The sequence below is a fragment of the Leuciscus leuciscus genome (genome assembly GCF_965113295.1).
Source record: "Leuciscus leuciscus genome assembly, chromosome: 22".
Taxonomy (NCBI): Eukaryota; Metazoa; Chordata; class Actinopteri; order Cypriniformes; family Leuciscidae; genus Leuciscus; species Leuciscus leuciscus.
In genome coordinates, this window is record NC_138746.1 from 31,850,632 (window position 1) to 31,876,296 (window position 25,665).

At 38.5% G+C, this 25,665-nt stretch overlaps 1 protein-coding gene across 5 annotated transcripts in view; it reads right to left on the reverse strand.

Moving 5' to 3' along the window:
• qkib (QKI, KH domain containing, RNA binding b) overlaps nt 1–25,665 on the reverse strand; it is a 113,824-nt gene that overhangs the window by 66,391 nt on the left and 21,768 nt on the right. For all 5 annotated transcript variants that reach the window (XR_014201757.1, XM_082154645.1, XM_082154647.1 and 2 more), the window contains exon 2: nt 19,601–19,743. Coding sequence is in view for 4 of the 5 variants with exons in the window: in XM_082154645.1 (XP_082010771.1) it covers nt 19,601–19,743 (143 nt within the window). In the remaining variant the exon portion in view is untranslated. The remainder of the gene's footprint in view (nt 1–19,600; nt 19,744–25,665) is intronic.

Here is a 25,665-nt window from a genome sequence, read left to right on the forward strand (position 1 = left end):
TCAAAAATTTGTAATGCAGTTTGCCTGTTCCCATCTCTTTCTCTTCCTTAAGGGAACTCCATGCTAACACAGTCAGAGTGACGTGCAGCAGTGGTTTGTTTTGGAGCTGAAACTCAACGCATGCAGCCTTGCGTTCTGTAAAATCCCATTTTACACTACAGACCTCCTGCTCTAATCAATAAGCCTTCGGGGTCTGCTTTATCAATGTGTTTGGTATTCCAACGCTACGCTCTTTTCACATGACTGACTCCATGCATAATCGACTACTGGTAAAACACAGTCACTGAGTATGTGTTTGTGCACTTTTTTTATTTATTTTGGCACCCTTCATCCCTGTCCAAGAGCCTTGCGGATATGAATGAAAAGAAGCAATTAAATTTTACTTGGAGGCACAAAGCACCAGGGCGTGCATCACATTTGTATGCGTGTTCGCTCACCCTTCGAATAAAAGTTGTGTGCCTGTGTTTAATATTTCTGCATGTACATAAATAAATCAGCATCAAGCAAGGATCTAATATGAGAAGACTGTCACTCCATCTTTTGTTATTAATAAATCTGTTAAAATATACATATGACACCTTTTAAATGTCAATAAATCATATTTAAATTAAAATGTGTTTAATGTCTAAGAGCAAAAAGCTGTCAATCCCAAATTCATTCATGTTTGCACATACTGCATTAGTGACAAGCATCCATACAATACCGCCGCTCTCTCCACTGGTTTACTTTCTACTGCCTTGAAAACAATATCAATGTTAAAGGAGCAGTGAGTGATATCTGAGAAACACTGTTGAAAGTGGATCGGACTGAGCAGCACAACACACTTGTAGCCAATCAGCAGTAGGGGGCGTGTCCACTCATGATGGGGGAGGAGAGAGAGAGCCAATCAGCAGTAGGGGACATGTCCACTCATGATGGGGGAGGAGAGATAGAGAGCGCCAATCAGCAGTAGGGGGCGTGTCCACTCATGATGGGGGAGGAGATTGAGAGCCAATCAGCAGTAGGGGACGTGTCCACACATGATGGGGAAGGAGAGAGAGAGAGAGCCAATCAGCAGTAGGGGACGTGTCCACTCATGATGGGGGAGGAGAGAGAGAGCCAATCAGCAGTAAGGGGTGTGTTCTCTCATAATGGGGGAGGAGAGAGAGGGAGTGAGCCAATCAGCGATAGGGGGCGTGTCCACTCATTATGAGGGAGGAGGGAGAGTGAGCCAATCATCAGTAGGGGGCGTGTCCACTCATTATGGGGAGGAGAGAGTGAGCAAGAGGGAAATTGGAAGAAAGACTGTAGAAGAAAGATGGCTGAGAGACATTACAAAAGAGAAAAGCTTAAAGGAATATCACTGGGAAAAGAAGGGTTATGATCAGGCAACAGTGTTTCTGATTGTTTCTGAAATCACTCACTGCACCTTTAAAATTTTAATATTTTAATATTTTATATTTTTTATAGAAATCCTAGCACTGCACAGGATGTCGACGACTCCACGCAACTCACACAATACATTTCATAAGGGAACATTCATTAGAAAATGTGACCTCCCCATCAGCCCCTTGCTTTTTACTATTCATAGTTTATTCCTATTTCATTTTGAGATGCAACGAAATTACCAGTGCCAGTCCCAGAGGAGTCTCCCGTAAAACATATCTAAAATGAATAATGAATCATGAATAATCACTTTACTTATTATTGTGCATGCACTGTACAGAATGTATATATAAAAAGATAAATAAAATAAATAATATAAGGGATAAATAAAAAGATAAGATAAAAAGTTACACTTTATTTCGATGGTCCACTTTAAACATTCTATTAACTATAAGTAACTTTGCAACTACATGTCAAATAACTCTCATTAGAGTATTAGTAGACTGTTAGGTTAGCATTAGTCAAATAAGTTGACATGTAGTTGCAAAGTTACTTATAGTTAGTAGAATGTCTAAAGTGGACACTCAAAATAAAGTGTTACCAAAGATAAAAGTAAAAGGTAATGCACTAATTATGGGTTATTAATCTTTCTATATGCTTCTCAGCCTCATGGAAATATCCTCATGGACCGCCACTGGAAATAACAAGCCCTTTCAGAAGCCAAGCCACCGCAAAGGTCATGCGTGTTCAGATCTGCTGTCACTGTGTGATGGAAAACTGCTCGGTATATCAAATCAAAGTCTTCTCTTCAGGCCTGCACAGGCCAATTTTCAAGGTGCCCTTGGAGATTGAGTAATCAGTGCGAGAGACTCCAGAAGGAACGGCTTCACTCTGAAACCAGCAGGCGCAAATTATACATCCACGGTCTCCCTGCTGTATTCACACATCTGCCGGGATTACACACACAGCTCTCTGAGGCGTATCACAGACGCTCGGATGACCTCCGCTCTCTCCGTCTGGATTATGTGACGCTCGGGCCTGGTGAGAGCACTCGAACACAGACACATACGGACAAACCTGAAAAAACTCGTCTTTATTCAGCTGTTGGCTTTCAGAGATGTTCCCCTGATGGGAAAAATCTGTTGCAGTGTCCTTCACATATTGTGATTTGAGCTTGGACTATATATTAAACTTTAAAATCCATTTTAAACATTTAATAATGAATTCAATGGACTCATTAGTGGATAACCAGTCAATATATCATATAAAGCCGTTAAACAGTATTTGCGACACATGACGTACTGTATATTGAAATGCAGAAGTGCCTGCATCCACTTTTTCAGGAGCCTTGCTTCTAAGATTATTTAACGCCTTTTATAAATATGAATTACAGCACTACTAACACAATATTCAGTGAGAAATAATTTAAAACAGGACTGGTATTTATCCATTGGGATTAGACTGGTTTGCTCAAAGAGGGTGTTGATTTTATTAACTCTTATACCAGCGTTTTTTTTTTTTTTTTTGTTGCCAGCCAGCACCAGCAGTTTTGATAATTTTCACAAAACTATCATGGCCCCCAGAATATTTAGCTCTATAAATATTTGAACATATTTTATCATATGAAAGAACAGAGCCTCTGCTTTTGAACAGAAAATAAACCTTTTTGTTTAGATTCATGTATTCTTTTTTATCAACACTGGAATGTGGGAAAGTTTCATTAAAAAAGCAAAATTTTGAACAAAAAGCTGAGAAATTCGCGTTTTTGTCAAAGACTTCATCCGGATCGGATTCAGAATGATGATCAAAACACAGATGCAGTAAAGATCACAGAGTCCATCAACTTCCCCGAAGCTTCACAGTCATTACCTCTTCATGAGTTCAATATTTCATTTGGTTACTTGGCAGTTTTGATTTATATGCTGTTTAATGTTTGATGATTGCGTTATTTTACAATACTTCTATCGCTTGTTTCTGCTTCTTCGCTTGTGTTTTCATTAAGAGATTCTGCACTCTTGCAGAAGATGCGTAACAGCAGACTCTACCGTATAACAGTGAAAACATGGATTTCTGGAAAATTACGTCAATGGTGGAGAAAGAGTTAATGTTATTTTCCCCCAAAAGGGTTGAGTTTAACTTTATTCTACACTTTTACACTTACGTGTACTTACCTAAGAAGGTACTGGGTAACTACATGGGTTAAAGTTAGATTTAGAGGTAGGTTTAGGGTAAGTACCTAGTTATTACCCAGTTATTGCAATTACTATAATAAGGACACAGTATGTACATGGGGAAAAGGACTGTAAAGTAAAGTGCTACCAGAAGTTGTTTCAGAAGCAGAGAAAGTACGTTTCACTATAACATCCACTAATGAATCGTATAGCGAGTAAGTTCAGGGACATTTATGAAGACAGTAAATGGGGCAATTTGGATTTCAAGTCGACTGTAGGACAAACTTTTTTTTTCTGAAAGCCATTTGACAAACGTTGCTGGTATATAGCACAAAAAAAAGAAAAAAAAAGAAAAAAAAAAGTAACTCAAGAAAAAGCAGCCACACATAGACTCGATGTATTCTCACGCACACTGCACACCAAAAGCGTAAGTGACAGCAGTGTCTCGTCTACCTGAATGGATGCAACACTTCTCCACCTCTCAACTCTCCGGCTGTCACCCCGAGCTCTCCTATCAAACGCACACAATCTCACTCTCTTGTACCTGCGTCTTTTGTGTGGGCCTGCTCCTGCTGCGCGTCTCTCACAGCTCCTTTGATGCTTTGATGAATGTCTGCATGCAAGTGTGTGAAGAGGGCTGTGCAAGTGTCTTGGTGTGTTCTTGTAGAGAGTGACGAGAAGAAAAGATGAATTGAATTTTCATCTTCCTCGCTGGCAGGTGATGTCAGGGCAACGGATGGAGCAGGCCGGTGTGTGTGAATAGATTAGCGTGAGATGTGTTTGTTTGTGCGTGAAACGCTACCGGTGTGACGCTGTTCAGAAGCGGCGAGAGCAAACTATACTACGGCATCAATGGTTCCACGAAGAACCTTAACCTCCATGGAACCTGTCACATAAGGTTCTGTAGATTATTAACATGTTCTTCACACTAAAGGTCTTTGCACACTGAGTCTGAAATTTTCGTATGCATTTTTTCATATTTGTCAGTCGGTGGCTTTGAATTGTCAAAACACTTTTCAAAATGCTTGCTACGGATGCGAAAAACGCAGACAATCGAACCCGATCCAATTTTTTTTTTTTTGACGGACGAAAGTTTCGGAGGCAGTGTGTAAACGTGATTGACACAACGTAAGATCATATGTATTTTTTAACGTGCGAAAATTTTGGACAAGAATTTCGGACTCAGTGTGCAAGGACCTTAAGAAAAAAGTGGTTGTTTTAAGAACTGTTCCCAGAAAGGTCCTTTGTGGAACCCAAAATGATGGTTCTATGGTATTGCTGTGAAAACCCTCTTCTGGAACCATCCATTACCCTGACATCACCACATTTAATTCATCTTTTCTTCTCGTCACTCTCTACAAGAACACAACAAGACATTTCCTCTTCACACACTTGCATGCAGACATTCATGTTTGTGTGTGTGTGTGTGTGTGTGTGTGTCTGTGGTGAGCGTTTAACCTTTTCTGTGGGTCTGTTTAGTGATCAGGGTGGCAGCTGCGTACTCCTTTTTGTTCTCAACATTCTCTTGCTTTATAAATCCCACACAACCCTTCTAAGCACATGCAGGAGCACAGGACCAAAGACCCGTTTGTTTGGTGACAATCTTAGCAAAACCATGATAGAGACCGTCTCTCTAGAGCAACCTTGGGTTAAAGGGATAAGTCTACCCAACTGACATTCATTCTTGTATGTCTTCAATCACAATGGCTTTTCTTGAATAACTGCTTAAACTTTGGTCTGTCCCGAATACAAACTATCAAATGTCTTCAGAAGACTTGGAATATAGCGGATGAGTCACTGGGACTATTTTTTATGATACTTTCATGCTGGTTCTTTTCTCCTTCTGTAGACCTTGGTCCCTTAAGGTTTTCAATAAAGAGCAGCTTGAACGTTCTTCAAAGTGTTTTCTGTTGTATTCTACTGAAGAAAAAGATAGGTCTGGAATGATTTAAGGATAAATAAATAATGACTTAAAGAGTTAACCCAAAAATGAAAACTGTTTCATCATTTACTCAACCCTCATGTCTTTCCAAACGTAAAAAAGACAATGTTGTTAATGTTCATAATTTGTAATGAAATCTCAAATCCAAATTATACCAAATCTTTGCTGCTTCAAAAAGTTAAATATAGTATGAAATATGAATAGAGATGAACTGATTTATTTTAGGCTTTTATTCACATAAATAAAATTGATGAATGCACATACATAGAGCTCATCAAATATGCTTCATGCACAAGAACCAATGATGTTTGTTCTTACGTGTCAAGCAAAGGACTGCACTTTTACAACAAGTGTGCTTTGGTTGTGTGGACTTTCAATGGAGGGACAGAAATCTCTCAGGGTTCATTAAAAAGTCTTCATTTGTGTTTCAAACATGAACGAAAGTCTTATGGGTTTGGAACGAGGGTAAGTAAATAATAACAGATTTTGTCAACTTTGGGTGAGCCATCCCACAGTGATATTTCATGGATTTTCCCATATGGAGTTTGAACATACATAATATCCATATCTCATAATAAGCTCGTTAATATCCCAATTCTTTCTCCTAGAAGTCAATTAGATGAAACCTAGAACAGAGTAGGAAAAGAGCCCATTGATCTTATAGGTGTCTCCTAGAGTTTCTGAAGAGGTCTCAACAACAATGCAAAAAAGTGTGCAATCTGTTCAAATCTAAGCCATGTGATCCACATCCATTTAACGGCTCTGTATTCTGTCAACAGCTTTAATTCATTTGACTAAGTTGACGCTTGAAACCTAAGAACTCAGTGAAGTCTCTTGATAAAGAGTAACTACAGATAAAGACATCATCTAGGTTCAGTTAGCAGCCCAAACCCGTACAGCAGACCACAAACCACACCACTTCTACACTTAAAACATTAACTGACTGATTATTTCAAACCATTCATAAATGTTAACACGACTGGTAGTCATGATCATATCACTGGGCTTTTGCCAATGCAAGGTTCCCTCTAACTAGAAGTGCGTGAAAAGTCAACGTATAAAGACATACATTTAGTTATCTGCATCATCGGTGTAAACCTTAGCCCAGCTCTTTAATGCTCCGGCGTCCCAAACAAAAGCCACATAAAAAAGCACTGGGCTTTAATGGAAACTCTAATATCTGCTGTTCAAGGCTGGAGCCTATTTACTCATTCTGCACAGTGGAGATTAAGTGTGTTTTCCATCAACTACAATAAAATAGGCAGCGGGGACGTAATTAGGGCCGTTTAAGACAGAGCGCATGCAGGTCTGCCAGAGACTGGGAGTGATGGCATTATCTTATGAAGATAAACGAGTCGGCTCTGGTAATAGGCAAATTAATTATTGCATGGCTTCTAATAGCACTGCGCTCTGATTCCCTGCTGCAGGATGTCTTTTGTTTTCATTATTGTGCAGGACAAGGGGAGGGGAAGGAGGGCACGTCTCTTCTCGGAGAGGTGGGGGACTCGTGGAGAGAAAAGGAGACGTCTAACCGCGTGTATTCCTCCATATCTACAACACTTGATCTCAAATGTTTTATCACTGCTTCCTGTGCTGGTGATCCGTGAGTGGTATTGATTGGTCGATCCCCTTGTGGTAGTCTAATTTCACTCTGTTAGTGTGTGTGTGTGTGTGTGTGTGTGTGTGTGTGTGTGTGTGTGTGTGGGGGGTTTGTGCTCACTTGGGAAGCGAAGTCCAAATTACTTAGACGATGCATTATATGTAAGACACCTCCTACCAAAGGAATTTTGAGTGGATATGAAAATGTTGTCATTGTTTACTCACCCTCATGTCGCTACAAACCCGTGTGACTTACTTTCTTCTGCGGAACACAAAAGCTAGAAGCTCTTTTCCATGTAATTACAATGAATGAAACTGCACTATAAAAGCACCATAAAGGAATCATAACAGTAGTTCATATGACTAGTGGGCAATTTCCTGAAGCCAAACAATAGCGTTGTGTGAGAAACAGATTGAAATTTACTTTAGCTCGACGAAAGAGACTTCTATGAAATCTAAGAAGAAGGAGACTAAAGTCTACATTTGCTCTCCATTTAATCTTTTAACTCTCAAAGTTTAGGAGAAATAAAATATATTATAATATATATCAGTGATTCCTAACCAGGGGTAAGTGTATCTCAAGGGTACTTGGAAATAATATGCTATTTTAACATATATACTGTACATTTAATGACAAAATATAATGTGTTGTAACAATCAAGTTACAATTATACAGGAAAATATATAAGATACAAGTTATTCATATTAATTAAGAAAACCAAAAGTTTCACCATTAAAAAAAAAAAAGAAAGAAAAAAGGTTTTATTTCAAGATCTAATGAGTCTTTTTTCATTATGATACCAGGGCATTTGTAACACCTTCAATTTTAAGTCATAAATGAAAAATCTGATTGATTGAGTTGTATAAATAAGCTCGGGTTACACCTGGCAGACTTATGCTTTATGGATAATAATCTTACATACTGCATGTAACAGGTGTTTTTGCTGAAGCAGTCCTTTGATGGTTGTCTCTGTAAATTACTGAACTCTCCACCTGTGTTTTATTTATAATACCTTCCGCTGTTAAGTCTTTCTCTGAAAAAATTTAATAAAAAATAAAATATGATATTTTCAGCCCAGAACTGTCAAAACTCGTGAAAGACAAACTTTAGTGTTTCATTAAAGCAACTTGATGAGACTGATTTTCACCTCCAGTATTAACCCTGCAAAGCCTGCATATGTTTCTGTTGAGAATCAGACTTTTATGACTCACATAGTATGATATAGTTAAAATATTTAGCTCAATAAAACTCCTCATTTTTTATTAAGAGGCCAAACTGGTAAAAAATATGTAATTCGGTGCAGCTGCTGATATTTATACGGCTAAAAAGTTAGATGAAATTCTGATAGTTTTTAATGTAAATCAATGAGATCTTTATAACAGTATAGCAGACTACTTATATAAAAATGCATATCAGTTGTCACTCTATATCTCCCAATAATACCAATTTAAATGTTTTGTTTTATGATCAAAGCACTGTAGTTTTAAAACTAATAATGCAATGCAAATACAATGATGATTGAGAGATCTGATCTGACCTTCCTGATGCCTGATGGATCATATTTGATACTCACATTTGAACATGATAAAAAAAACAAAAAATAAAAAAAAACAAGTATCAAGTGAACCTAAGTTCCATCAGTTCAGTAAGTGCTCATCTTGAAATATTGCTAACAATCTGAAAACCGGTAAAGATTTCACAGCGAAAAGACACATGAACCACGACTTGAAGTGGGATGTTTTTACAATTATACTAAACGGTCTTTTATGTGCTAAAAAATATAAAATATTAATCAGACGACAGAAGGCATGTAGATATAGTGTGCGACAGGTTTTTCAGCAAAGTTTTGATCGTATTGATCATTTACGAGGCTATAGGAAACACTGATACAGCATATTATATCCTAATATACTGGTGATATATTGTAATTGCACTGGAGCATGTCTGAACTCTCAGTGAAATGGAGTGATGTTCAGGTGTCCATCAGGAGAGGGAGGAACCGAGGAGCCCTGCAGGAGTAAAGCTGAGGGCTGTGGTGGTGTTACGAGCACTCATCATGTCCTAATGAACCCTAATTAACCTTCATTAGCCGCGAGGTGATCCGGAACGCCGCCGCACGTCTCCCCTGTGTGCGTGTTATTGTTTATTATCACCAGAGTAATGAGAAGACTCACCGTGGGCAGAGCCGGAGTGAGTACGGGAGCGTTTTAAGTGGTGGACCGCAGAAAAGGTTTTAAGAATAGATGCTGGAATCTATAACCTTATTCCATGAAACACTCAATCTATTATTCAATCCATCTGTTCATATCATAATTTCACCACGCACTTTCATCAGGAACCAGGAATCAGAACAAATACACACTGATGGGTTTAAATATTAACTCTGACAGCGTTTCGGCTCGATTCTGATATTTGCTAATATTTGGTTTAATTATCTGTGTAGGATTAATAATTATTTTCAAAGAGGACAACTGAACATGTAATTTGGATTAGAAATTCATAATGCATTTGGGTATTATTATGACAAGGCCATTATAACTATACAAATTTAAATTAAGTAATTATACATAATTATTAATAGGATTCACACATTTTAAAAATAATTTTTATTCAAACCCATCTCATAAATCATTCTGATTTCTGAAGCTTTTTGGCCATTTTTTCAACGCAAGTTCTTTTCAAGAGCATATCTATAGCCAATTAAATATTCACAACCGTTCAAATGTTTAGTCAGTATTTTTTTTTCTTCAATTTTTCAAAAAGAAATTAATATATTTATTCAACAACAAATTATTTAAAGGTGATAATACAGATATTTATAATGTTACAAAATGCTGTTCATTGAACTTTATATTCATCAAAGAATCCTGAAAAAAATTATCATGGTTTCAACATTGATAATTAAAAATGCTTATTGAGCAGAAAATCATCGTATTAGAAAGATTTCTGAACGATCACGTGACACTAAGACTGGAGTAATGATGCTGAAAATTCAACTTTGCATCAAGCAAATTACTGAAATTGTCAAGTAAATTACAAAGTAAATTACATTTTAAAATGTATTAAAATAAAAAAATGTCACTGTCACGGCTTGGCTGAGGATGAATACGAGGTGAGGTGAGGTGAGGCGAATTGGATCTAAAATGCAGTGTGAACTTTATTAAATAAAACAAAGCAAAAGACAAACCACGAGAAAGGTAACACAACAGTGTGCACTACACAAACAACACCAGACCCTGAACTAACTGAACAAAGGCACTATATACTGAGAGAACTAATGAGAAAATGAGGAACAGGTGAGTGACAATCAATGAAATTATGAATAACCATGGCAACAAGCGTAAACAGAAAGGAAACACATAAACAAACACCATAAACAAACTAAAAGTCCTTGAAAGCGAAACAGAAAATACAACAGACTGTGACATTCCAACGCTATCTCACGACCAATTCGTACGAATTCGTACGAATGATAAAAAGTTGGCTAATTCGTACTAATTCGTACGACCTCACTCGTACGAATTTGTACGATTTGTCTAAACCCACGTGATGGGTAGGTTTAGGGGCGGGGTCAGGGGTAGGTCATTCGTATGAATTCATACGAATTGGCAAATTCGTAAAATATGTACGATTTTGCAAAAATCGTACTAATTTGTACGAGTCAGGTCGTATGAATTCGTACGAATAAGCCACCTCGTAGAATTTGTACGTTTTCCCGTGAGATCGGGTTGGACATTCACAATATTTCTGTTATTACTTCAAAAACACTTTTTTTGAACAGTAGTGAAAGTAGAAAGATTTTAATTTACAATACACTATAAGAATATGTTTTGTCAGGGACCCTAAAAATATACCTAATGTGATAACATCTAAATTAACTGGCTTTAATAAAGTCAAAAATATTATTTGATATGACCGAATCAATATGATCTCATTAGGTTAAATCAATGAAAGTGAATTTCACGCGTCAGATCTGGCAGAAAAGGTAACAATGAACAGACATTTCCAAGACTCTTCCAAATGATTCATTTAACAAAAAAAAAAACAAAAAAAAAACACAACCTTAAAATGCCATGTCCATGGAAACTATGCAACCCCATAATCAAAGGACTGCACTTTCATTAATGCATTTTTACTTCTGTAATTCACGAAGCTACAAAACTGCATAGTGAGGTCGTGAGGTCAGACACACACACACACACACACACACACACACACACACACACACACACACACACACACACACACACACACACACACACACACACACACACGCGAATAGTGATGAAGTCCCACAGTATTAATCAACACCAGCTGCTGCAGGTACGGCAGCCAATACCCCAGTTAACGTCCAGTAGTTCCACTTTCATTAGACCCTCATTCAGTCCTGAGTTATGGGTCCATCCCATCAGACACATTTAATTAAAACAATGGCACCTGGAGAGAGGAAGAGCAGGCATCCAGATCTCCTGCATGACAGGACTAATCACAAACACACACGTGCTCAACACACTGCCCTTCATGTACATACAGCCGCAAGGACACACACTCTCACTATCTGAACACAACAGTCTTCCCGACATAGCAGCGTCTCTGAGTGCCATGGTACAGGTCGAGTAAAGTGAAACTGTATTCACACTCAAAGTGCGCGCACATAAAGCCTCCTCTCAGTGCTAAATTTTGTTCTTTTTCACTGTTTATTGCACTTAAACAGTCAAATACATACAAAATAATGTCAAAACGCCAGTCTTGTTGAGTATTCACGTAAACACAGTCAGTTATGCTTTAAGTGAATGTAAAGAGTTGATAAAGAAAATGCATTTTGTAACAGTATAATGGATCAGTGTGTCAGGTCTTAAAGTGACAGCAGCCTAATAACCCTGCTTCCTAAATTATGAGATAATATTAAAATTGTCTATATGGCAGCTTTTCCTCATGGTATCGATGTCAAAATTGTAGCCAGTGAAAATGCTGAGTGGCGAGTAACTTTGGAAAACCACTAGTCACACAGTGGCTGGTGAGCAAAAAAGATAATGTCAAGCCCTGAGTATAATGTACACTCAGTGGACAAAGCAGACAGACTTCAAAATATTGGGGGAAAAACAGCAAAAACTGTCTGAAAGTGTCTTGGGATTTTAGTCACAAAAGGAATAAAAAAATCACAAATAACCACTCTTGAACATCTCAGTTGTTTCTCTTCAACAGTGATGAGATTAAAGGAAGAAAAGTCTCTCAAATGAACAAAACGACCCCAGCAATCTCACGCATGATCTCTAGAGCTTCAGACAAGATCATAATGTCTAAATTAGATTTCGAAAATGAGATTTCGAAATGAAAACAAACATTTTTCATTTGATTACTCTTCTTTATCTGAGCTAAAAGATTAACATTAATTTTATAGCTGTGATTCTCAGCCGGTGGGTCAAGACCCAAATGCAAGAAAAATAAATAGTATGAATGGGGGTGGGATATAAATTGTTTACCTTTTGTTAGTGATATTCTTACAATGTATGTGTATGTTAAGTAAAGTGGCACAGTACTTGTGTGTGTCAACCATTTTTGAGAAATATTTGCTTGGTTCAAATTCCTAAAATATTGGGGAGTGGCTTATAGTGTCCAGGGGAAATGTGGGTCTCATGGCCAAACCAAGGGGAGAACCACTGTTTTATAGCATATACTATGACAACAATTTTCTTATTTGTGCCTATCTTTATGTTCTTAAATTACTACTTAAATGAAATTTGAGGAAAAACATGTCAGAAAAGGTTTCTTCTGGAATATACTCCTCTTCTAATCCAAAGTCTCTTTTGATATTAATTACTATTAATACATTTTCAGGTAATGAACACCATGCACATATTTACTGGCCCCCCAAAAAAGTTCTGAACACTTACTTTAAGTCACATTTAAAAAAATCACAAACTAAATGGCATTTACGTTTTGTTCAGGATTGGTAAGTCAAAAAAATACAATAAAAAACTTTAATTCAGCAAGGATGCATAATTGATGAAAGTGACAGTAAAGAAAGACAATGTTCAATAATTGTGACAGAGATTTCTATTTCGAACAAATGCATAATTTTCCCCCAAAATATGAAGCAGCACAACTGTTTTCAACTGATAATAATCAGAAATGTTGCTTGAGCAGCAAATCATCATATTAGAATGATTTCTGAAGGATCATGTGACACTGAAGACTGGAGTAATGATGCTGAAAATTCAACTTTTGCCACCAGGAATAAATTACACTACAATATATTCAATTAAAAATCACCAGCTGATCAAAGTCTAAGTTCTGAGATTTGTTTGCAGATGCCACATGGTTTGCTATTTGGTATTGAAAGCAATGACATTCATTTTTGTCTACAGTGTCCAAATATGTGTTGGGTCCACTGTTGCATGCTAGGAGGAAGGGGAATCAATCTTGCAGCTTATGTTGATAATGATTAATAATCTGTGATAGCTGTTCATCCAGAGTCTGGACGAGATTGACCCAAAAAAGGACACACAGGGAGAAATGATAAATGACAGCAGCGGTTCACTCACTCGCTCCACGCTCAACAATTAAAAGCTTTGTCCCTTCCAAGACCCTGAGCAGAGTATTTATAGTGCTCTTCCTCCACGGCCTGATGTCTTCTCCCTAACATTATCTCTGTCACACACACACACACACACACACACACACACACACACAACAATAACTGTAGATTTGTACTTTGGAATGAAAGGCAACAATCATCTCAAGCAGCAGCGCTCTTCTAGGACGACTGTCTTTCCCAGCCTAATAACATTGTTCAGCAAATCGGAACGGGTGCGTGCTGCCGGGAGAGGGGCGACACAGCACGGGTTTGAAGGAGCAAATTAATTTCTGTGCCGCTGCGTGCCTGTCTGGGAGACGAGTGTGTGTGGGGCGCTCGGGTTGCGCGTGGGGCCGTTCCCTCTCTTTTATCAGGCGGGGCAGGCCGCTGTTCCTCTGCCCCGATTCCCCGACCTCATCATACCCTCACATTCATCACCGCCGCACATCCCAGGCTGCTTATCTTCCTCACTCTCTCTTTCATGTTCTTCCCTTCATACTATACCTCATCTATAAATCTATCATGTCATCCTGCCCCTGACCTGGAAATATCAGCGACCGCCCGCCATGAGATAATTAGAGATTTCTGAGCCTGCCTGGAGGACTCTGTGGTGTGATGCTCGTGTACACACTGAGCCTCATTCATGAAATGGTAGCAGAACGGATTTCTGTACAAAGCATTCTCGGTAATAAGCAAAACAAAATTATTAATATATATATACAGTATATTAGGGGTGCACAGACTAGTTGACTTTAATGTTCTCCCATGACGCTTTAAGCTTGACGTCGACTAGTTGCTGATCATGGCCTATAGAGGGCGCAACAGGATAAAAAATATTCGAAATCCACTTTATGCTCTGTTTCCAACAGTTAAAATGACAATTAAAGGTGTACTCCGAGAGCGCTCCACAAGATATGTTTGATAAGACCATCTGGATGCTCAAAATTGATCGGCTGAATGCAAGTTTTAAACAGCTTATTGTAGACGTGAGTTAATCACTGTTCTAAACTAATGCGCTGCTGCTTTGTAACCATAGACTGTAAAAAATATGGACAAAGCGTCTGTGACGTCACCCATAGACTTTCTGAAGAACGGGTTTGAAGCCGTTTATGGGGGGTATGGGCGGCGCCATCTTGGAAAATCTTGGGAAATCCTAACCCCGCCCACCTTCTGACGCAGCGCGCGTCACTCAGCTCGCTCTGCTACTCCGGTTATCTCTGTGTATATTTTAGGCAACGAAATATGTTATAAAACACCATACTAACTCTTTTCGTTTTCATTTAAAGAAATCTTAAACATTATAGCCACACAAATGTGGTTCAGGCAACGCGTATTGATTATATTCACTGCACATAACGTTTGCCTATTTATAACAAAACGAAATATAAAACACAAACCTGCCTCTTTTCGTTTTAAATATAATATAAAAATATTAAACATTTTAATATGGTCCAGGCAATATGTGCATTTGTACTAAACAACAGATGTTGCAGTAAACAGCATTACAGATAATCTTCGTTGTATTAAAATTTAAAATGACAAAACTCAACCCAGTCTCTTTTTGTTAAATTTCAGTTTTATCAATATTAGCTATTATAAAAGTATAAGTAAAAGGTAAAGTTACAAGAAGCTATACAAATAAAGCAAACAATTCAGTCAAACATAAAAAGTCAGCGCTCGATCTAGTCTAACCATACAACGGTACAAGTTAAATATAGCTTATAAAGTTATGAAACTTCCCCTCAGCCAAAACGATTGCCCAGGGAACAAATTATAGATTCACGAGACCAAAAATCGCCCGTTAGATATAGACAAGACGAATTATATCTCATGTTTAACCACTACAGAGACGCCAGAGTCCGCGGCAAACCTCAAAACGTCTAGCCGATGAAAGGCTGCTCCAGGCGGGGTACATCGCGCCGAGCGCCTGGTCATCGCTGGATCTCACAACTGGATACAATTTTCATAAATCTTTATAAATAAACCACAGATTTGAGCTTTAAACAACTACATTCTCGCCTGAAAAACTCTTAAAACTACATTTCATGATACAGAAACAGTAGTATTATATGTCAACTGTATTAAAAAATGGCGCTTCTTATGTTGTCATTCTCCGTGGCGCTGCCTTTCAGCTGTCAATCAAGCTGTCAATCAAAGTTAACCACGCCCTTATTGTCATACATTTTATATCTAAATACTATCTAAACTAACGAGTTAGAAAAAAATTCACTACCCTCGCCGTTGTCAGGCACTCGGAACCTATCGAAAAATCCAATAAAAGTCCATGGGACCAACCTGTAAAAACATGATTTTATGCTGTGAAAACGGACATTTTAACATGGGGGCTATGGACATTTGCTCCCTTTTGGGACCTTCCCCTAGCGGATTTTCGATGTATTGCAGTTTTTCGCACTTCCGGGTAGGCTTCATTTTTCAGATCAGAATGTTGCCCCTTGTTTGTAACACACACATACAGATAGTAGCCCACACACACAAAAACATTCAGTAGTGCAGACATGTATTGTCAACACTGTTCTGTAATTTATCAATAAAACAGCTTAGAAACTGAAAAGTTCTATCATATATTTCTTAGTAACTAAAGTAACTCTTAGTTTCACTATTAGAGAGACACTGCCGGCTAGACTTAATTCACACGCAATCATTCTCTCACTAATGCATTCATATAAATGTAATCTTTACTGTGCTATTTTATCTGTAGCTAAGCACAATGCAACCCGCATTCAAGTCGCAGCTCAAGGTTCAGGCTTATTTGTTCATTAAATGATGTCATCAGCGACTAGTCGACTCGACTTTAATCACATAAATGTTTTTCAAAAAAGTCGTTCAAACCCTAATATATATAATACTTTTAGGGCTAATGGGCTTATTAAATGTCCATTAAACTGAAACCTACAGTATATTCACAATGTTGCTCAACTTTAAATTGTCAGCAAAATCATTGTGGATATAAATTCAATGCAACCCTTTATGTAAGAAATGCTTTACGAACAGTTAATATAGACATTTTAAGGCTCATGTAAACATCAAAATATACATGCCTACACACACACACACACACACACACACACACACACACACACACACACACACACACACGCCGCAACCTTTCGAGGACGATAATTGGCATCTTTTGAAGAGAAGCTGTGATAGTTAATGACTAATGGCTGAAAGTGAATGAATGTCCAGAGGGGGTCTCCAGCACTAAACATGACTCCACCTCTCGATCAGATTTCTTCTGGGAGAGATCGAGGCTGTTCTGACCTCAGCAGAGGAAATACAGAGATACAGGCTCCCCAGAGATGCTCTACAACAAGTATAAAGGTGAAGTCCATTTTTCAATATTAAAATACTTAATATGCAGTAAGTCTTTCATATGTTATTTCCCCAGAAAAGTGTAAACAAAACGCCTGACACACCAGCACTGGCTTGACCAACGGTCATGATGTTTTATGTTTGGTCACACAATCGGTGCAGAAATTACACAACTATGAAATAAAACAAATGAAAAAAAAACAAAAAACTGTTTAGATCATGTGATATAGGCAATTTTTTATACTCGTTTTTATAATATAAATTCTATTCTCTCTGGATATGGATAACTCCATAGACACTGAAAGCTATTTGAGGACATCTTTTATTGCTCATCCTCCAACTCCTAATGATTCCAAACTCACGTATAATGATCCTGGGTGTCCTTCAGACCAGCAAGGGCGGCCAGAACCTTTTCACACACACACACACACACACACACACACACACACACACACGCACACACACACGCACACACACACGCACACCCACACGCACGCACGCACGCACGCACGCACGCACGCACGCACGCACGCACGCACGCACGCACGCACGCACGCACGCACGCACGCACGCACGCACGCGCACGCACACACACACACACACACACACACACACACACACACACACACACACACACACACACACACACACACACACACACACACACACACACACGCACATGCACACGCACACACACACGCACACACACACAATCACGACGGCCTTTACTGCAGTGTTGGCTAACTCTCAGACTTTTAAGAGCAGGAGCTAAATTACCCACAATGCATTAAACACTGCAGACAGAAAGCATCATATCCTTGCAAACTGGAGTTGTAATTGAATATGAAATGAAATTATCTTTTTATAAAGTTCCAGTATTATGCACAGGAAACAATAAAATATTAACATTCTTATTGCCGGTAAGAAGGATACAATCATTCTGGAACAACTTCATTGACTTTCAAATATCCTCTTATCCACTCTCATTGTTTGCATTTTATGGCTCAAGCAAGCATGTCTGGCCACGTAATAAACGCTATAGGTTGAGGCATGAATTAGTCAAAAACATTCAGGCAGCACTGCATCAGCGTTGTTAAACAGCGCGGCCCTCTCCCGCGGGAAATACAGACGCATAAACCAGAAAACTTCAGCGAAATGGAGGACCGTAATCCCATAAACAGTGTTTACGCCCCTGCTGGAGAGACTCGATTAGTGCTGGCCATGCAGGAATCAAGCTGGGACAGAAGAAGTTAATTGGGATCAATCAGCTGGGAACTCGGCCGGTTCCTCAGGGCCGGGAGCCTTAGGCAAGCAGGATCTGACGGCGATTGCTTGAAAGATTTGTTAACCACAGACTGGGTTGTTGGTGAAGCGGTTCAGCGGGTCTGACTCAACACAAACTGGGAAGGCGAGGGAGAATTCAATGTCACCCCTGTTACTAGAGATGTGCAAACACTCAAAGAGAGCGACAGGGGGTCGGGCACCGCTTTCAGAAAAATCTATGCAGGAGGACTGCTAAATTTAACAGAACAGTTCACTGAGTAAATATTAATTTACTCAATTTTTAACTCATTTATTTTGTTCTGTGTAACATAAAAGATGAACGTTCATTTGTAAATTGCGTGAGCTTATTTTGTCCATATTAGATTGAAAGATTTGAAAAAGCCCATATATTTACCCGCCCATAGACCCTCCCCTCGAAGAAATCAGGACAGAAGTGGATGAAAGTGGACAAAAGAGACGGATTAAAACACCAGGTGTAAATGGGAATGTGTCTCCCTCGTCTACTTGTGATCCGACCGACCAAAACGCATCTTAATACCAGGAGTAAACAGAGACTTTGATGACAATGACATTTGATCAAACTAATGATAAAACCTGACATGATGCGTAAAAATTCCAACTTTCTCCCTATTCACTTTCATTCTATGGAAACAGGCCAGGATCTTTTTCAATGGGACAAGGAAAAGTCATTCAGGTTGGGAATAACATGAGGGTGTGTAAATGATGACTGAATGTTAACTTCTAGGTGAACTATCCCTTTGATAATAAACAGTTTTAAATGAAAAAACTTGATTATGATACATGAACTCTAGGCTAAGAAAAAACTCTTGGATTTACTGCTCAGACGCACAGCGACAGTCGACCACAAACCATCAGCTTAATAACACAATAAATTAAATGGACTCATAAAATGGACTCAAACACTTTGTGCAACCTCACTTCTTAATGAAATCAATATACTGGACGTGGGCCCATGTCTTAATGCAAGGAAAACTAGATTGCATTGACTTGTATGTCTTTGTAATTAAATAAGAGCCATGCGGAGGAACTGCACAGTTATTTACCATTCCATTTACTCATTGAGGTTCAGTAAAGAGCTTGTGTGTGTATGCAGAGATTGATTTCGAATCATATGAGCTGACCTTCAAGTGCTGCCTGAGACTTTTCATGTGACTGAAAGGTTCTCAGCATTCATTTTTAATCATTTCTCATTGCATTTTTGTGCTCTTGCAATAATGCCATTAATTATTTAAAACCTAGTGATCGGAATACAGGTGTAAGTGTATTTGCAGCGAACCGTGTGAAGGTGTTTTAGGTTTGAGACTCACGTCTGGATATTCTTTAACAGGCACATAGAGTTTCTCTTGGAGCTGAACGATGGGGCCGACGGCGTCCGGGAGCTCTGAGCTTCTCTTCTCCGTGCTGCCGTTTAATGTGTCATTGTACATGTCCTTTCGTACCCTGCTGATCTCTGAAATAAAGAGAAAGCACATGCACTTTGAGTTAACTACATCAATCAGGGAACAGGATTAGAGATATAGTGACAGGCTACATGATACATTTCCATTACCCATGGATTATATGCGCTTTAATATGGCAGTAGAGGAGTGCAAATGCTCCTTAAACACTGCGCTTAAACCTAATGAACCAATGAATGTGTTAGAGCATCTAAAACTGCATAGAGCATGTACCTATATTAACATCTTTAGTGCCCTGACAACATGGTTATCAAACAATTTAGGGTTGCACAGTTAGATAATTGAAAAAGAAAACTGTGATTATTAATCTGCAAAGGGCTTCATTAAACATACTCAGTGTGGGCTTCATGATTCAGTGTTTTCAGCAGTCTCAGAGCAGTGTGTTTATGTGAATGCAAATCACTCCAGGTTCTCATTAATTTCACATTCCTAATATTTTTGGCTACAACACAAATCTAATAATGAAACACTGCACAGAAAAAGAAGTGACAGTATTTCACAGTTTTCTGTCAAAATATAGAGTTTTAACCAGAACATTTAAGAAAACATAACACTGTCATAACAAATATATTGCACATTGAAATACAATTTTCATTTACACTACCGTTCAAAAGTTTAAATTCGGTAAGTTCCTTAATATTTTTGAAAGAAGTCTCTTCTGCTCACCAAGGCTGCATTAATTTGATCAAAAATACAGTAAAAACTGTAATATTGTGAAATATAATTACAATTTTAAAAAGCTGTTATCTATTTTAATATATTTGAAAATGTAATTTATCCCTGTGATGGCAAAGCTGAATTTTCAGCAATATAAGGTTTCGATTAATATTTTGTGGAGACGACTGACATGCTAGTTTGTAGTTTCCACATAACACGTTAAACACGAGAGCTGCTGTTTCACTGTGATTTTATGCCTTTTTGACCTTTTAATCTTCATACTTCAAGGGTTAGTTCACCCAAAAATGAAAATTATCCCATAATTTACTGAAGTTCAAGCCATCCTAGGTATACGTGTGAAGACGCGTGGGGTCAGAGGTCACTCTCTTTCGCCGGAACTAGACTTGCGTGCGCCAGTTACCGGAAGCCAGTGATTATAGTTCATAAAGTTATAAATATGAATATTTCTCCTACAAAAATGCTTTGCTTCAGAAGGCCTTTGTTAACCCCCTGGAGCAGTACAGATTACTTTTATGATGGATGGATGGATGTGCTTTTTTGGGCTTCAAAATCTCTGGTACCATTTACTCCCATTATAAAGTTTGGAAGAGCCAGGATATTTTTTTATAAATAACTCCGATTGTGCTACTGCTTAAAGGGTTAGTTCACCCAAAAATGAAAATTATCCCATAATTTAGTCAAGCTCAAACCATCCTAGGTGATTATAGTTTATAAAGTTATAAATATGGATATTTTTCTTACAGAAACACTTCACTTCAGAAGGCCTTTATTAACACCCTGGAGCCGTATGAATTACTTTTATGATGGATGGATGCACTTTTTTTGGGCTTCAAAATCTCCGGTACAATTCACTCCCATTATAAAGCTTGGAAGGGCCAGGATATTCTCTGATTGTGTTTGGCTGAAAGAAGAAAGTCATATACACCTAGGATGGCTTGAGCTTGAGTAAATTATGGGATAATTGTCATTTTTGGGTGAACTAAACCTTTAAGCAGTAGCAATATAACAATCACAACAGTTGTCAATTTATTCACAATATTTGACCAGATTTTAGTGTAAGATCAGACACCCACATGAGCACCACAGTATAAAGTTCAGACTCACTACAGCCTGACATCAGTCTGGCCAAAAGTCTCTGCTCAGGATCGACAGTTAGTACAATTGAACAAGACAAGTGAAGACCACCTCAGCAAGAACAGAGAAAAAGAGAATGACAAGACGTGGGCTGAGAGAGCTTCTCTGTCTTTGAACAGCAGTAAAACCACAAAAGATCTTTCTAAGAGGATATGACTAGCTTCTGAATTTCCTCAGGAGACATGTGTATCCATTTTGCCTGGAGGCCCTGATGAGAGCTTTCTCACTACAGCAACCGGCTTTGCTCTTTTTCCCAAAGTGCCATTGAATTATTCCCAAAGTTCAATAATTTAAGAAAAGTAAACGGCTCCTTCTGCTATTGTTGATAAATCATAAATCATATTATGTCCTTTCTCGACTGCATATGTTGTGAAGCAGATTCTGGTGACAGGTGACATGTCAGACCAGACGTCAACCGGCTGCATGAATCTGCACATTAAACTTCAATAAGAGAAACTATTTTACCAGCAAAAACACACACTGAACTCCTGCCTGAGGTTTACTGCAGGAAAACGAGGGAAGATGGAGAACGGCTAATCACTGTTATTACATGTGATCCTTCCGCCACTTAATAAAGTGAGTAATAACTGTCCTTTTCTGAAACCGTTCTCTATTATTCCTGAGGGGGAAAAAAACAGGAGAGAGAGGCAGTGAGAGAGAGAGAGAGAGAGAGAGAGAGAGAGAGAGAGAGAGAGAGAGAGAGAGAGAGGGCTCTAAATGGTGGAAAAGACAATTAAAACCACCAAGTCAGTTAATATTTCATATAAGACATTAAATATCCCAGTCTCAAGCTGCTGCCACTGTTGTGTAATTCTATTACTGGATGAAGAATTCCCTGGCGCAATTCTCAAAGGCAAATTGAAGAGGTCGGTTTGAGGGAGAGATGTAATTACAATGGAGATCGCGCACTTCCATAGACGCTCACACACGGCAAGAAGACACACAGAACGCACACTATTGTGTCCTTTCTCCAATACATATGTTGTGAATTTGACTCCTCTTGTGAGGTCATGGAGAATTTGTCTTGAAATTGTAATTGCATCTAATTTGAGCAATTAGAAAAACACTCACGTGACATGGCAGATGTGATTTGGTCCTCATTAAGAAAACATGCAGTTTAAAGGCCCCACAATTCTTTCTGTCATTTGTCGACATCTTTTTTTATACTATAATCTTAAAGTTTTCTTTGCTGGTGGGCAACATTAGTCATGAATATTTGCAACATGTTTTCTTGAAGCAGAAAAATACGGAGCTCACACCAGGGACGTGGGAACTATATTGTGAGAGGGGGGGGGCGGGATTCTTGAGGGAGGTGGTGGGGGGGGGGGGGGGGGGGGGGTGTTAGTGTAGGCCTATAGTAGCCTGTGTTATGTATCCTGATTTACTTTATGATTAGTTAAACCTGTTTTGCACATGCATCGCCACAGAGTTAACCATTTCAGACAGTAGGCTACCGGACAGCCTCTGTCTCGTTAACTTCAAGTCTGTGGGCGTTACGCACAGCTCAGTGTGGCCGCTCCAATTTACCTTCAATGAAATCGATGTCAAAACGCGTCAAAAGAGGCAATGCATTTACGCAGAGCAGGGTCATAACGTGGCCATGTGTGTCTGGAGTTCAGCGAGCTCCACGGACCACTCCTTCAGTCTATCCACGGAGCGCTCTAAAGTCAACAGCGCTGAAGGAATGATGATCTGCTTTTATGTCATTTTTCCTTTTTTATTCAGAATATTCACAAATGTGTTAGCTATGGCATGAAATATCTGATATTCCGATTGTCAAATATATGCAAGTGGAAGTGTATTGTTGTTTAAACACCTTTATAACGATCGCGTTAGTTGAGCTGTATGCGCGATGGGCGCCGCCGTGTTAGTTTGTGCCGCAGACGCAGTTCAGAGAATCGGATCTGTTGGATTTACAACACGTGTAAATTTCACATTCATCCACTTCTCCCGAAATACATAAAAGTAAGTGGCTGGTGAACTGGGAGAAGAATAGAGTAAACATTAAAGTTACTTACACAATGTGTATCTGATGAATAAAACGTGTCGAATTATAATGGAAAGGATTATTATTACCTCCGAAAACAATACATTTAGAATTTGTAAAATACACACTGATGTCTATGCATAGACATCAGTGTGTATTTTACAAATTCTAAATGTATTGTTTTTTTAGTAGCCTACTTATGTGAATTTATATGTCTGAAACCTAAAATAAACAGTATGTGGTTTATTTTTAATTTAGCAGTTGATCATGTGATGCACTGACCGTTCTGATCACACCGGTGTGAAACGCTCCAGGGACCAGCCTAGACTGATCACAACGGTGTGACCGCACGTGCGAAAGGCTTAAAAACAAGAAATTTTATGACACAAAATGTTGAAATGTAGGCTTAAATCAAACACATTTAATTCAGATTCTGTATATATAAAACGAAAACCAAAAACAACGAAAAAAACAGCTGGCTGACCCCTAGAGGGGTGGGGAAAAGGGGTGGTGGGGGGGCGGCCGCCCCCCCCGCCCCCCCTGTTCCAACGTCTATGGTTCCAACGTCTATGGCTCACACTCGAGAAGGAAATAAAAAAACACCTCTGTTTTATTCAGAAGCCCAAACTGAGCAACAATATGCAATTTGGTGCAGACGCTGACATTTATGGCCAAACATTGAGATTAAATTCTGATAGCTAATGTCAATCAATGAGATCTTTATAACTGACTACATAAAATGCATATACATATCAGTGTCACTCTTTATCTCCCAATAACATGTCTTAGTAAGGTGATATTTAAATGCTTAGATTTATTATCAAAGCTATGTAGTTCTGAAACATATATAATCCAATGCAATACAATGATTATTGAGATATGAATATGAAAAAAAATACATTCTGATGGATCATATTTGATATACTCACATTTTAACATAATTCTTCTAAAAAAATTGAAAAAAGATATAGATAATCAAGTAAACCTAAGTTGCTTCATTCCATCATATCTTACCTGGCGCTAAAGTGGCCAATCTTCCGCGATGTGGCTCTCCATACATTTTTTTTCCCTAATACTGGTACTTTTACCTAATACTTTTCCTAATACTTAGAAAAATACTTTTTCCTAATTTTTTCCTAATACATTTCCTAATGTCTCTGTTTTTGTTTTGTTTCGATGTTTTTGCATATTCCCCATCCAGCAATGGTCACTCGCTATTTTGCAATTTTGCCACCTTTTATATTGTTCTAAGCATAGCCACTTTGTACCTGACAACAGTACATCCTTATTAGACCTTTACATTTATTCCCTCCATTGATTGTATGGCACAGAGCAACGCCACTTTATCTATCAATCATTTACCTCCATATATTGACACTTTTTGCACTATTTGTATAAATGTGTTAATGTTCGATCTGCTGACCTGCATACTACGCTTATTGTGTACTTCTTTGTCTTGTAATTATATGTGTAACTTTATGTTCTTTTGTACCTTGACGCTTTTATCTTGGCTAGGTCGCCATTGTAAATGAGAAAGTGTTCTCAATGTGCTTACCTGGTTAAATAAAGGTTAAATAAAATAAATAAAAAAATAAATAAAAACAATCCACATTGAAAGGTGCAGCATGTGGAAGATTGGTGCACTAACAGTAGCTCAGGCAGGTCAAAAACACATGAGGAGAAGCGTTGGGATAATACAATATCAGCAATCAGACATTCGCATTCGGGCGAGATTAGATTTCTCATGAGGACCATTGAGTTTGCCGAAAAACAGTAGGAACTTGCTCTGGGATTTTTACAGATGTTGTGAGAGAAAAATACAGACTTGGCAGATTCGGACGGGATTAAAATCGCAAAGTACGAGAAACAGGGATTTCTCTAACGTTCACTGGGAAAACTAGTCCCATCCTTTACTTGCTAAAAAAGCAAGGGGCATGGGCAAGTATGCCCAAGTAAGGGCATAAGTTTTTCAGCAAAGTTTTGATAATAATGGCAGTTTAGAGGTCTTAAGAATTTGCGTATCAAACATGATACTGCATGCTTTACAACTCTTTATATTAAAGAGTTATTATAGGACTTCATAGCTAATATACGTAGCTTGAAAGCCTCAAACTTT